A 13,456-nucleotide genomic window follows, 5' to 3' on the forward strand; every position below is an offset into this window, starting at 1 on the left:
AAAAAAAAAAAAAAAAAAATGCACCAGCTCAGGTGTATGTGGCTGGGGCCTTAGCCGCTTGAGCCACAGGCACTGAGCTGGAAGGTATTTACATTAGTAGGCAATTTCCACACAAAAGGGACTGATTAACCAGAGGCATAATTCATTTTAGCAAATTATTTTGTTCCCACAATAAAGAACATAACTAACTGAAAAATAAGAGCAATTAAAAAATACAAAGATAATCAATAATGAAAGACAAAATACATTCTGTCCTTTTTTTTTTTCTTGAGAGTCTCACTTTGTCGCCCTCAGTAGAATGCTGTAGCATCACTGCTCACAGCAACCTCTAACTCTTGGGCTTAAGTGATTCTCTTGCCTTAGGCTCCCAAGTAGCTGGGACTGCAGGCGCCCACCACAACACTCTCGGCTATTTTTTGTTGCAGTTCTCATTATTGTTTCAGCTGGGCGGGGCCGGGTTCTAACCTGCCACACTTGGTATATGGGGCCAGGGCCCTATCCACTGAGCCACAGGTGCTGCCCACATTCTGTCCTTAATAATATATCACCTAAAGTTGAAAGCGATCTTTGTATGTAGGTCATGGTCCAATTTCATTTTTTTTTTTTTTTAGTAAGGAAAGCCCAGCATCACTACACAAGGTAATAGTAAACATAGCACTAAAATGTGGGTCTTCCTGCTCTCAGTTTAGTGCTATTATTGTTGTTTTTCATTATGGGTTTTGAGGGTGCATACGACTAGGTCACATCATTTGTGTTTGTAAGGTAAAGTCCAAAGTCTGAGCTGTACATGAATCCTTCACTCAGGAAGTGTGCAATCTACCCCCTATTCCTGAAGGATGGAAACTCACTGAGCCCCCTTCCTTCCACCCTCTCCCCACTTCTCGAATTTAACTGGTTTTCTCTCATGTGGTTCTGTAGTTGTTGGTAGTGCTACTATGATACACTGCCACAATTTAAAACAGCAAGGTGGTATGGTGGCACATGCCTTATAGTCCCAGCTAAGGGAGGCTACGGTGGAAGAATTGCTTAAGCTCAGGAGTTTAAGGTTACAGAGAACTATGATTTTATTTTTGAGACAGAGTCTCACTTTGTTGCCCTCAGTTGAGGGCTATGGCATCAGAGCTCACAGTAACCTCAAACTCTTGGTCTTAAGTTATCCTTTTGCCTCAGCCTCCCAAGTAGCTGGGACTATAGGCGCTGGCCACAACATCCAGCTATGTTTTTAGAGATGGGGTCTTGCTCTTTCTCAGGTTGGTCTTGAACTTGGTAAGCTCAAGCAATCCACCCACTTTGGCCTCCTGAGTGCAAGGATTATAGATGTGAGCCACCATGTCTGGCCCAACAGTGAACTCTACGTGTACCACTGTATTCTAGCTTAAGTGACAAAGCAAGACCCTGTAAAATAAAAGTACAGTGCAGCACAGTACAATACAGTAAAATAAAATAAACAGCAAGATTCACTCAGACAAAACCACACCTTTTGGTAGAGATAGATAGAGATATAGATATATACAAGTAAAAAATGTTATAGCTAGAATTTTAAAGATTCTCCAGGCTAATACTCTTACTCAACAGATAAAGAAACTAAGATCAAAACAGTTTTAGTAACTAAGACAATGACAAAAGCATGAAGAGTTATAAATTCCTGCCTCTGCCATACGTGGTGGCACTGACAACCATCCAGCATTGCTTCTGTGACAATTCTCAGGCATTAGGATTCAAGGTCTGATCAGAAATCAAAGGGAATCTGGATAACAGAGGCCATGACATTCTTTCTGGAATCCTTAATATACAGACAAACTAGATGAAGAGAGAAGGCCTCAAGTCATCTTTACATTTGCTAATAACATCTCAGTTCAACTAATGAACCTGACAAGAAACAAGGGAAGACTTTTCTGGAATCCTTAATATACAGACAAACTAGATGAAGAGAGAAGGCCTCAAGTCATCTTTACATTTGCTAATAACATCTCAGTTCAACTAATGAACCTGACAAGAAACACAGGAGGACACCAACAGGAGTCCATCAGTCTCAGCCAGGTATGTTGCTCTCTCCATATTCTCCCCACCACTGTAAGAACAAAAATAAGTACTCTGCATTGTACAAATGCAACTTTAAAGTGTAAGTTGCTTCATATGAAAAACTGAGAACAAGGTAACCTTAATATTGTACCCTCATATTAATTTAAATAAAGTTAAAAAAAACAGAAAAAAATGTTGACAGAGGCAGGGTGTGGTGGCTCATGCCTGTAATTTCAGCTCTTGGGAGGGGGAGGAAAGTGGACTACCTGAGCTCATAGCCTGAGCCAGAGCGAGACCTTGCCTCTAAAAATAGCCAGGCATTGTGGCGGCCACCTGTAGTCCCTGATACTTGGGAGACTGAGGCAAGAGATCACTTGAGCCCAGGAGTTTGAGGCTGCTGTGAGCTGTGACACCACAGCACTATACCAACGGCAACAAAGTGAGACAGACAAAAAAATAAAATAAAATAAAATAAAATAAAATAAAATAAAACAGAATCAGTTAACTATGTCCTTTCAAACTTGTTACCTATCATTCTGTAACATTTCAACCCTGACAGATAAGAGAACTTTATAATAGCATAGGAACTATAGGCCCTTTTCATTTATCTATACCTCGTTTACCCAGTGATGACCCAGCAAACAAACAGCCAGTGGACGTCTCAGCAATGATTCTATAAAAGAAAAAAAGAAATTTTTTTCTTTTTGCTATATTTATGCTAAAAATATTCTAAAATTATAGACAAACACAACATAGGAAAACAGGTGACTGTTAAATAGGTAGAACCCCTAAATCAGGCAAGTATATTGCAAAAGTGAAATTCTTCATACAGAGAAAGCAGCATGATTAAAATTTTCCAGTGGCATTAATCAGGCCATTAGTATCTTTCAGCATTGGACCAGGAGAAGTCCCACCAGATTCTAATCTAATGGTAAGAAATGCCTGCCTCATCCCCTCCATGCTATTCCCCTCGCAGTGACCATATCATCAGCACCAAGTGGTACCATTTCACATGCATAAAGACCATAAAGTGTTTAAAGATATCATAAGAAAAAAAAAAAAGGCTCGGCGCCTGTGGCTCAAGTGGCTAAGGCACCAGCCATATACACCTAAGGTGGCAGGTTCGAATCCAGCCTAGGCCGCCAAACAACAGTGATGGCTGCAACCAGAAAAAAAAAACAAACCAGGCGTTGTGGCAGGCGCCTGTGATCCCAGCTACTTGGGAGGCAGAGGCAAGGAGACTTGTTAAGCCCAGGAGTTGGAGGTTGCTGTGAGCTGTGATGCCATAGCACTCTACCCAGGGGGACAGCTTGAGGCTTTGTCTCAAAAATAAAATAAAATAAAATAAAAACAAAGATATTGTAAGTAAAAAGGTCCTTCTGCAAGGACTTTGGTTTTGTTCTATAGCTTTTAGATATTATTATAAGCAGAATAATCCTATTAAACCCTTTAACAGAAATTCTGAATAAGAAGATTTGAAATTTAAATATCCACAAACAATACTTTTATACTTCAAAAAAAATCAATTTAATAATTGTTATAACATTTAAATCGGTAATTCCATATTGGAATAAAGTAATAGTTCTATACCAGTTTTAAAGAGATTTTTGCCATATATAATATTTACTTGTAAGTTGATTTCACACTTGAAGTATTTAAGCAACTGGAAATGTTTCTTAATATGATTAGCTTTAAAGCCTAACATCTGATTAGCAAAGACATTTAAGCAAAAGGGATCTTACAATGTAATAAAAAACAACCCATCTGTAGAAAAAACTCAACATAATTGTCTTAATTTGTCATACTGCTATTTTAGGTATGAAAGCTCTTAAAAAGATTAATCTAAACTTCTTAAAACTATAAATTTAAGCAAAAGAACTATAAATCTTTCAATTAAATGGGGTAATTATTTCAGGGCTCTCACCCAGTGTCTAGGAAAAAGTATTATCTCACATTATTCCATTTCCATTGCCATATGCTTGGTCTTTAGGTTCTTGAACAGGCTGGATGTTAACATACAAATCCCTGATTTCCTTTCTGATGCATCTAACAGCTGCTGCTGCCATATCTTTTGCTACCTATTTTGATGAGACAGAAAAATAAAATAAAATAATTACTAATTATTTGAAAAATTGTTTTCAAGCTCTCAAAGACACATAAAACAATAACTTTTACATGCACTTAATAACTTGATTTTTAAAGGATAAAGCACTAATTTTTAAGAAAAATCTTACATGTAATAATAATTTTTAAAAAATTTAGCCAGGCACGGTGACTCACACCTATAATCCCAGAACTCTGGGTGGCCAAGGTGGGTAGATTGCCTACGCTCGTGAGTTTGAGACCAGCCTGAGCTAGAGCAAGACCCCATCTCTAAAAATAGCCAGGCACTGTGGTGGGCACCTGTAGTCCCAGCTACTCGGGAGGCTGAGGTAAGAGAATCACTTGAGCCCAAGAGTTAGAGGTTGCTGTGAGTTGACACCAGGGCACTCTACTGGGGGTGACAAAGTTAGACTTTGTCTCAACAAAAAAAAGGATTTCAAAATTTAGATGACATAATACTTATTAAGACATACGTGTACTTCTAAGAATCTCTAAACAACTTACTTTAAATGGCAAAACACCAGCAACAAAAGATCTTCCATATATCTTAGTCACAGTGCCACGGTCGGTTAAATTTATTGGGTTCAATTGTTTAACTGGTGACATTCGGACAATCACTTCACCACCACCTTTTGGGTAATACCCCCTATGAAAAATATAACAAACAGCCACATAAACTGATTGCATGACAAAATAAACCTCATCATTACAACAAAATGACATGTGAATGATATTAAAACATGTAATTTGTGTTTAATTATCTAAAACTCTAATATTTTAGGTCTGTGCTATAAGCTAGGCACAACTATAGGAAAGATCTAAAACGCTAAATAATATTTTAAGTCTGTGCTATAAACTAGGCACAACTATTAAAATTAAAGAAAATTTTAAAATCTAAGCCAGCTATGGTGGCTCATACCTGCAATCCCAGTACTTCAAGAGGATGAGGCAGGAGGATCGCTTGAGGCCAGCCTGGGCAACATAACAAAACCCAGACTGGGGCTCGGTGCCTGTGGCTCAAGTGGCTAAGGCACCAGCCACATACACCTAGGGTGGCAGGTTTGAATCCAGCCCGGGCCCACCAAACAACAATGGCTGCAACCAAAAAATAGTCGGGCCAAGTTGTGGTGGGCACCTGTGGTCCCAGCTACTTGGGAGGCTGAGGCAGGAGACTCGCTTGAGCCCAGGAGTTGGAGGTTGCTATGAGCTATGATGCCACAGCACTCTACCCAGGGGGACAGCTTGAGGCTCTGTCTCAAAAAAAAAAACCCAGACTGGGGCAGTGCCTGTGACTCAAAGGAGTAGGGCGCTGGCCCCATATGCTGGAGGTGGCCGGTTCAAACCCAGCCCCAGCCAAAAACTGCAAAAAAAAAAAAAAAAAAAAATTAAAAAATTAGCCAGGTAGGCGTGGTGGTACGTGCCTGCAGTCCTAGCTACTTATGAAGGAGTTCAAGGCTACAGTGAGCTATGATCATTCCACTGTGCTCCTCTTTGGGCAACAGAGCAATACCCTCTGTCTATATAAATAATTTTAGAAATCAGCTCCATTAGCCTCATTTCAAGTGCTTAAGTCACATTTGGCCAGTAACTACCATACTGGACAACACAGACAGGGAATACTTCCCTCAGTGCAGAAAGGTCTATCTGATAGTACTGTCTGAGATTATAGGTTCCTTGATAGACAAATCTATTTCTTTTGTTCCTGCTATTTTTCTGTATCTAAAATAATGTCTGGTATATGGTAGGTACTCAAATAAATATATTAATATTTAAGTAGCTGAACACTACCAAAATTTTAACTCATTTATTTATTTCACTTGCTCTATAGCAGGTACTAAGAACCACAGTGCTCCTCTCCTCCAGGAGCTCACCATGTGGTAGGGGATGATCCCACACATTAACCCCTAGAACACAAGGCAGGCTGGGAGGAAGACTGCACACTGGTGCGAACATGAACTCCGGGGGAGGTACATACACATAAGAAACGGCAAGCTTCACTTTGAGAAAAAACGTAAGATTTCTAATTTTTTAGATAGCAGGAAAAAAATAACTTGAACAAAGACAAAGTCCAAAGGAATAGCGAGCAATTAGTAATATGTATGTAGTTAGAATACATGGTATGTTGAAAGAAGGGAAGGGACGATGAAGCTAAAAAGATGAGTCAGAGTTAAGTCTGTAAAGCACTCAAATGCCATGCCAAGAATTTGGTCCCTGTTACTGTGCAGGCTTAAAGAGAAATAACCTGAATGCCCAATGTGTTTCTCAGGAAAATAATTTTGATCACATTGTGGAAGAGAATCTTTTTGTTTGTTTTGTTTTGCTATTGCTGGCAGCAATTGCCTTTTTTTTTTTTTCAAATTTCAGATTATATGAGGGTACAAATGATTAGGTTACAATGTTTGCGTTTGTTAGGTGAGGTCCCTGTTGTAGTTGTGTCCTGCATCCAAGAGGTATCCCATCTACCCTACATTGCGCACATTTGGTGGGAACACACAGATCTCCCACAGATTGAATTAACTTGAGTTTTTCTCTTGTGTGGGTGTGTAGTAATTTGTCTACTGGCTTCCTGTTAGTTCTAGGTACACTAAATACTTTCTTTTCCATTCTTGTGATACTTTACTAAGGAGAATGTTCTCCAACTCTATTCAGATTTATACAAAAGATGTAAAGACTCAGAGAATCCCTTTCATAACCCCATAGTGCCTAGTCCAGCCGTCCGCACGTAGAGAACACTTAACTTGTGCTGAGGCATGGAACATTAATAATGAAGCTGACGCAATGTGCAAATTCCCTGAAAAATATTTCCCTAAGAAACAAATGAATATCATGTGTAATATTTTTAAGTCCCCATCCCCTGCTGTTTATTGTCTTTAAGCCATAAAGTACAATTATTTTCTACAAGAATTGTATTTAGTGGGTTCCAGAATGACACTTCTCTAAAGTCTATCTTTCCCACTAGTTTTTAGCACAGGTAATGAATCAAATGGGCTAGGAAAATAGGTAACTTACCTCATTTTAATGTCACAATTAAATTGGAAACCAAATTTTTCAACAATTGGCTTGAAAACCTGAAAGATCAGTTCACCACTATGTTAGCCACTAATATTCACCATTTCAACAACAAATATTATTTACTAAATAAAAGTGCTCTGCTTATGTAGGAATTAGGCATTGTAGTTGCCTAATGGTGCAACTATAGTTGCATATTGTGACATAAGAATATATGACTAGTTCTATTTTCTTTCTTTCTTTTTTTTTTTTTGGAGACAGAGTCTCACTTTATCACCCCTGGTAGAGTGCTGTGGCATCACATAGCAATCTCCAACTCCTGGGCTTAGGCGATTCTCTTGCCTCAGTCTCCCAAGTAGCTGGAACTACAGGCGCCTGCCAGAACACCCAGCTATTTTTTGTTGAAGTTTGGCCAGGGCCGGGTTCAAACCTGCCACCATCAGTGTATGGGGCCGGCGCCCTACTCTCTGAGCCACAGATGCTGCCCAGACTAGTTCCATTTCCAAATGAAAAAACTGATATGTAGCTAAATTTAAAAATTCAACATAATCAGGGATTTACAAGTATATCCAACAAAAACAACAAAAAAAATTCAGAATTCAGGAAACGTCATCTCAGTAGTTATTTTACCCCAGAAGCCAAAATTTCCCAAGGAGACCTAACCCATCTCAACATAAAACACTATAAGAAACTGGGGAATGTTGGTGAACAGCATTTCATACTGTCTTTTCAATGTTTTTATATATAGTAATTGAAATGTCACTGTACATAAAATGTTTTATTTTTGTTTTTCTATTTAACAATACAAACATAAGCATTTTCCTGATATCATAAAATTATTGCTAAAAAAATCTGAATGATTGCATGGCATTCTAACATAATTTATGTAACCATTCTCCAAGTTTTCATTTATTATGTAATGATAATTACAGAATATAATGCTGTGCTCAGATACCTTTAATATTTATCTTTTGCTGCAATTTGTGATATTTAATTAGAGTATTTCCTTAAAGTTAAATTACTATGTAAAAAGTGATTAGGGCAGCACCTGTGGCTCAAAGGAGTAGGGTGTCAGCCCCATATACCAGAGGTGATGGGTTCAAACCCAGCCCCAGCCAAAAACTGAAAAAAAAAAAAAAAAAAAAAAAAGAGAGATTAATTTTCTTTTTTTCAGAGATAGAGGCTTACTTTGTCACCCTCGGTAAACTGTCGTGGGGTCACAGCTCATAGCAACTTCCAGCTCTTGGGCTTAGGCAGTTCTCTTGCCTCAGCCTTCCCAATGGCTGGGACAACAGGCGCCGCCACAACACCCGGCTATTTTTTGTTGCAGTTTGGCCAGGGCTGAGTTTGAACCCGCCACCCTCAGTATATGGGGCAGGAGCCCTACTCACTGAGCCACAGGCACCACCCAAGAGAGACTAATTTTCATCAGACTTCTACATCCCATCAAAGTGACTTTAAAAGATTATACCATGTAATACAGTAATTTTCAACCAGTGTGCCCTGAGAAGATCTTAGGTATGTGGTGAAAATTTTTAAAGATCTTTAATTAAATTATTTTTGAAAGACGTTCGAAGCACAGTTAAGTATACTCTTTTTTTTTTTTTTTTTTTTTTTTTTGAGACAGAGCCTAAAGCTGTCGCCCTGGGTAGAGTGCTGTGCCATCACAGCTCACAGCAACCTCTAACTCCTTGGTTTAAGTGATTCTCTTGCCTCAGCCTCCCAAGTAGCTGGGACTATAGGCACCCGCCACAATGCCTGGCTATTTTTTGGTTGTAGTTGTCATTGTTCTTTGGCAGGCCCAGGCTAGATTTGAACCTACCAGCTCCGGTATATGTGGCTGGCACCTTAGCCACTTGAGCTACAGGCACCAAGCCTCTTTACTCTTTTTTTTTTGATCAAGATAATTTAAGTTTGCCATGGAAGTTTAACTGTAGGCTCAAGTGTGCTATAACACAAAAAAGGTTGAAAAACGCTATTAGAAATATTTCTGAGAAAAAGTGATATTTAAACTTGAAGTCTAAAGAATCTCTTGGGGCGGCACCTGTGGCTCAAAAGAGTAGGGTGCCACCCCATATGCCAGAGGTGGTGGGTTCAAACCTAGCCCTGGCCAAAAAAAAATAAATAAAGAATCTCTTCAAGATCTACTTAGAAATATTTACTCATTTGTCTGAGTTATTTTCCATGTAATACAGGAGGTATGTATGTGATTAAACTTCTATTTATTAAAAATGAAGGGCAGATCATCATTAAAAAATTAAAACCTAAGAATATTAAGTGAAGGTAAGATGTAGAAAAGTTGGAACTCTCATACAGTGCTGATGAAAATGTCAAATGATGGGGCGGTGCCTGTGGCTCAAAGGAGTAGGGCGCTGGCCCCAGATGCCCGAGGTGGCCAAAAACTGAAAAAAAAAAAAAAAAGAAAATGTAAAATGATATAGCCACTTGGATGCCAAAACAATTTGGTAATTTCTCATAAAGTTAGACACCCACTTGCTATAACAACCTAGCAATCCACTTCAAACCTAGCCCTGGCCAAAAACTGAAAAAAAAAGAAAATGTAGAAGGATATAGCCACTTTGGATGACAAAACAATTTGGTAGTTTCTCATAAAGTTAGATACCCACTTGCTATAACAACCTAGCAATCCACTCCTAAGTATTCACCCAAGAGAAAAGAAAAAACTTGGCTCGGAGCCTGTGGCTCAAGCAGCTAAGGCGCCAGCCACATACAACTAAGGTGGCGGGTTCAAATCCCTAGCCCAGGCCCTCCAAACAACAACGATGGCTGCAACCAAAAAATGGCCAGGTGTTGTGGCGGGTGCCTGTAGTCCCAGCTACTTGGTAGGCTGAGGCAGAAGACTCGCTTGAGCCCAGGAGTTGGAGGTTGCTGTGAGCTGTGATGCCATAGCACTCTACCCAGGGGGATAGCTTGAGGCGCCGTCTAAAAAAAAAAAGAGAAAAGAAAAAACTTGTACATAAATGTTAATAGGGACTTTATTCATAATTATCCTAAACTGGAACAACCCAAATATCCTTCAGTAGATGAATGGATAAAGAGACTGGTATATCCATATAACAACATGGATGAATATAGCAACATGGATGAATCTCACATTTATTATGGTAAGAAAAAAAAAACATACTCAAAGCTACATACAGTGTTACACCTTTATAGGACTCTTTGAAAAAATGGCAAATGTATGAGAGAAAACAGATCAGTAGTTACCACAGTTGTGGGGGCAAGACTGATTACAAAGGAGTATGAAGGAATTTTTTTACAGTGATGTAACTGTTCTATATCTTGATTATGGTAGTTAGTTCACAACTGTATGTTTGTCAAAAATCATGGAACTGGGTTAGGTATGGTGGCTCACACCTGTAGTCCTAGCACTTTGGGAGGCTGAGGCAAGAAGATTCCTTGAGGCCAGGAGTTCAAGACCAGCCTGAGCAACATAGATTCCATCCCTATCAAAAAAACCAACCAAGCAAAAAAACTAAAAACTCTTTCTACATGGAAAAAAATCACAAAATTGTACATTAAAAAGGGTGAATTTAATTAGCTGGGCATAGCGGTGCACACCTATAATCCTAGCTTAGGAGAATGAGGCACAAAATTCTCTTGAGCCCAGGAGTTCAAGGCTGTAGTGAGCCATGATCACACCACTATACCCTAGTCTGGGTGACAGAGCAAGACCTTGTCTCAATCAATCAATAAAGATGATGAAATTAATTATAAATAATGATATCTCACTAAGCCTGGAGAAAAAAACATCATACAACTTTTCTCTCCCACTAGTTGTACGGACATGCCAATATTGAGTTTTATCATTTTTAAAATGTTTGAGTTTTCCTCCAAATCATAAGCCCTGTATGTATTTTTAAAAACCTATAGGCCGGCTCGGCGCCTATAGCTCAACTGGCTAAGGCGCCAGCCACGTACACCTAAGGTGGCGGGTTCGAATCCCCAGCCCGGACCCGCCAAACAACAATAATGGCTGCAACCAAAAAATAGCCGGGCGTTGTGGCGGGCGCCTGTGGTCCCAGCTACTTGGGAGGCGGAGGCAGGAGACTCGCTTGAGCCCAGGAGTTGGAGGTTGCTGTGAGCTATAATGCCATGGCACTCTACCCAGGGGGACAGCTTGAGGGTCTGTCTCAAAAAAAAAAAAAAAAAAAAAAAAACCTATAGGCCGAGCACAGTGGCTCACCCCTGTGACCTTAGCACTCTGGGAGGCCAAGATGGGTGGATACCTTGAGCTTACAAGTTTAAGACGAGCCTGAGCAAAAGCGGGACCCTATCTCTACTAAAAATAGAAAAACTGAGGCACTTGAGCCCCAGAATTCGAGGTTGCTGTGAGCTATGATGCCATGGCACTCTACCTAGGGCAATAGCTTGAGGCTCTGTCTCATAAATACAAAAACAAAAACAAAACCCTTCTATAAAACTGATATAATTTGTATAATAATCATACTTGAGGTTTTAGAATTTGCTATGAACACTCCTCTAAGATGAAATTAAAAAACTAAAGTAAATATAATCCCTCATCCTTTCCCTCAGTTGAACTGGACACTGTGAAGAAATAAACAGGAATGTATACAGAAACACTCAAGATACATTTAAACAGAGAATGGAAATTCAGAAGACTACATAAGATCTCAGTTTGTCTACAATAAAAGGCCTTACCATTACTGTGTAATCGACCTGTGGTGCCATTTCAGCATTAGTTCCACCTTTTAAACGAAGTTCTGATGGAGAAGCAGCAAAGAGAACACAGGGCATTGAGACCTGCATTAAGAGGCACACGCTCCTAAGGAGAAGGCAAAACAGGCTTAGCTTTATTTTCTTTTCAAAGTCCCCAAAAAGCTGTATTATTTGCTCATCACTACTAACTGAAGCATAGACAACTGAGAAGGCAGGTACATGTTCTAGAGTTTAAAGTTAAAAAACACTTAGATATCTGAATGGTAAAATCATGAATCTCAAAGACAGATGGCCAGGTGCAGCCGCTTATGGCAGTAGTATCAGCACTTTGGGAGGCCAACATGGGAGGAATGCTTGAGTGATGAGTAGTTCAAGATTAACCTGGGTAACACACACAGCTAGATCTCGTCTCTACCAAAAACAAAAAACTAGTAGCAGTTTATGAAAATGCATTCAAAACAGTAAAGATATAGAAATATTCTTTTTTTTTGGGGGGGGAGACAGAGTCTCACTATGCTGCCTTAGATAGAGTACCGTGGTGTCACAGCTCACAGCAACCTCAAACTCTTGGGCTTAAGCAATTCTCTTGCCTCCGTCTCCAAAGTAGCTGGGATTACAGGTGCCTGCCACAATGCCTGGCTATTTTTGTTGTTGTTGTTGTAGTTGTCATTGTTATTTGGCAGGCCAGGGCCAGGTCTGAACCCACCAGCCCTGGTGTATGTGGCCAGCGCCCTAACCCCTGAGCTACGGGCACCGAGCCTATAGAAATATTCAGTTGATTTTATCTGACTTGCTACCTTTTCCAAGTATCAAGATATAGTTCCTACTACTGTGAAATTTATGATATAATAGAATATTTTATTATACAAAGACTGATACTGACTATTTCACATGGAAAGGATGTAGGAAAATAATCCTTGCTTTACTTGCCTGTTTGGGAAATCATGAGAAATAGTCATGTAATGTGAAGAATTTTATAAAGGAAAATTTGGCCATATTTTTCTAAATGAGCTGTTATCTTCCTTCTTTTCCACAGGTAAGAGAAAGCCATCATATTCCTAAATAGACTGCAGTTTAAAAAGGAATTCAGAGGCAGTGCCTGTGGCTCAAAGGAGTAGGGCGCCGGCCCCATATGCCAGAGGTGGCAGGTTCAAACCCAATCCCAGCCAAGAAAAAGACTGCAAAAAAAAAAAAGGAATTCAATATAACCTCTGCCAACCAAAAGATAGATCTTTACATTTAACTTGCTTACCACAATGATGTATACGTACTTAACTAAAAGGCACTATTACTGATAATGAATTTTATTAATTCAATAAATATTTATTGACCGTAATATGTTTGGCATTGTAAGAGAAAAACGTATGCCTTATAATCTCTGTTCTCAGGAGTTGAGCTCAGGAGCAAATTTTCAAAATTTGGAAATGTGTAGCTTATTATAAACCATAGGCTTTTAACAACTGGACTTCTCATTGTTTATTCCGAGTAACCCGACATATATTTTTCTCATTAAAATCAGGTTCTGGGGCTCGGCGCCTATAGCTCAACCGGCTAAGGCGCCAGCCACGTACACCTAAGGTGGCGGGTTCGAATCCCCAGCCTGGACCCGCCAAACAACAAT

At 39.5% G+C, this 13,456-nt stretch overlaps 1 protein-coding gene across 1 annotated transcript in view; it reads right to left on the minus strand.

Annotated features, from left to right (window-relative positions):
* RTCA (RNA 3'-terminal phosphate cyclase) overlaps positions 1-13,456 on the minus strand; it is a 26,284-nt gene that overhangs the window by 8,768 nt on the left and 4,060 nt on the right. Inside the window, exons 3-7 of the mRNA XM_023509872.1 lie at positions 11,818-12,067; positions 7,135-7,193; positions 4,630-4,771; positions 3,976-4,100; positions 2,637-2,695 (exon numbers count right to left, since the gene is read on the minus strand). Of these exons, the coding sequence (XP_023365640.1) occupies positions 2,637-2,695; positions 3,976-4,100; positions 4,630-4,771; positions 7,135-7,193; positions 11,818-12,067 (635 nt within the window). The remainder of the gene's footprint in view (positions 1-2,636; positions 2,696-3,975; positions 4,101-4,629; positions 4,772-7,134; positions 7,194-11,817; positions 12,068-13,456) is intronic.

Source organism: Otolemur garnettii, unplaced genomic scaffold (genome assembly GCF_000181295.1).
Source record: "Otolemur garnettii isolate 467f Iridium unplaced genomic scaffold, OtoGar3 scaffold00010, whole genome shotgun sequence".
Classification (NCBI taxonomy): Eukaryota; Metazoa; Chordata; class Mammalia; order Primates; family Galagidae; genus Otolemur; species Otolemur garnettii.